General features: G+C 48.6%; 1 protein-coding gene across 1 annotated transcript; it reads left to right on the forward strand.

Moving 5' to 3' along the window:
* Window positions 1–299: 299 nt before the first annotated feature.
* On the forward strand, window positions 300–1,259 carry mrpl21 (mitochondrial ribosomal protein L21; the record flags this gene model as incomplete). Its single annotated transcript, XM_014024938.1, is given in 1 exon segment — window positions 300–1,259. A coding segment is annotated over 1 exon segment (582 nt). The 3' UTR covers window positions 968–1,259.
* Window positions 1,260–1,429: the final 170 nt, after the last annotated feature.

The raw sequence follows: 1,429 nt of genomic DNA on the forward strand, positions 1-1,429 counted from the left end.
TGTATATCTAGAATAAGATTTGGACATACAGGATTAAATAGTACCCTTAAAATAATTAACAAACATAATACAGGGTGTTGTAATTATTGTGGAAAATTAGAAACAGTGCAACATATTTTCTTAGAATATAAACGAGAAAGAGAGGTTTTCCATAGAGAGTTAAGTAGAAATAAGAATAAATTAGATATTAGAAATTTGTTTCAAAGGTCATCAGGAGATGTAGTTTTTTATTGTATTTTAAAATTTCTGAGAAGAACCGGAGTTATGGAGAGGTTGTAGGCATCTGATCCATTCTCCAGTCTGGAAGGTGGCGGTAATGCACCTACAAGTTGTTTGCCAACCGCCATTAAACAAAAGAAGAAGAAACCGATGACTTCCTGTCAAGATGGCGCTGAGCAGAGGCTACAGGAGCGTGTGGAGGACATGTAGCGGGCTGGTCGCGCGGTACCCTCTCTGGTACGGCTCCGCGAGAGAACACGGCTCTGATAGCGGGCAGCTGATTCCTCGAACCTCGCTGAGCCGTCCTCCGTGGCCGGATCCGGTCCCCGTGTGTCCGGAGGAGGAGCGGCGCCGGCACGCGGAGGTGGTGAGCATCGTGCAGCAGCGGGTCCAGAGGCAGGACTTCGGCCGGCTCTTCGCCGTGGTGCACTTCGCCAGTCGCCAGTGGAAGGTGACCGATGAGGACCTGATCCTGATCGAAAACCACTTCGACGCGGAGTGCGGGGACCGGATCCGCATGGAGAAGGTGCTCCTGGTCGGGGCGCAGGACTTCACCCTGGTGGGCAGGCCTCTGCTGGGGAAGGACCTGGTCCGGGTCGAAGCCACCGTCATCGAGAAAACCGAGTCGTGGCCCAAAATACTCATGCGGTTCAGGAAAAGAAAACGGTACAAGCACCAAAAAACCATCATTCAGCCCCAGACTGTTCTGAGGATCAACACCATCCAGCTGTACCCTGGGCTCTGCTGACCGGACCGGACCGGACCGTCAGAGCCTGGTGTCTCATCAGTTTGTTCTGAGGATCAACACCATCCAGCTGTACCCTGGACTCTGCTGACCGGACCGGACCGGACCGGACCATCAGAGCCTGGTGTCTCATCAGTTTGTTCTGAGGGATCAACACCATCCAGCTGTACCCTGGGCTCTGCTGACCGGACCGGACCGGACCGTCAGAGCCTGGTGTCTCATCAGATTCTGAAGTGCTTCAGAGCACAAACAGTTTTCATTTGTCTGATCTTTAAATAAACCCACAGAAAGCAGAGCTGTGTGTCTGGTGTTCAATCATTAAACAGATAATTATGGAGTGTCGTTTGTAAAGTTAGAGTCAAAATTACCACAAATATTTCTGTTTTATTTAACTTTTTATAAAATAAAACAGATTTGTTTTTCAAAGTCAGTTTTTCACCATATGATTCATACATTTATAAATGT

Source organism: Austrofundulus limnaeus, unplaced genomic scaffold (genome assembly GCF_001266775.1).
Source record: "Austrofundulus limnaeus strain Quisiro unplaced genomic scaffold, Austrofundulus_limnaeus-1.0 Scaffold448, whole genome shotgun sequence".
Taxonomy (NCBI): domain Eukaryota; kingdom Metazoa; phylum Chordata; class Actinopteri; order Cyprinodontiformes; family Rivulidae; genus Austrofundulus; species Austrofundulus limnaeus.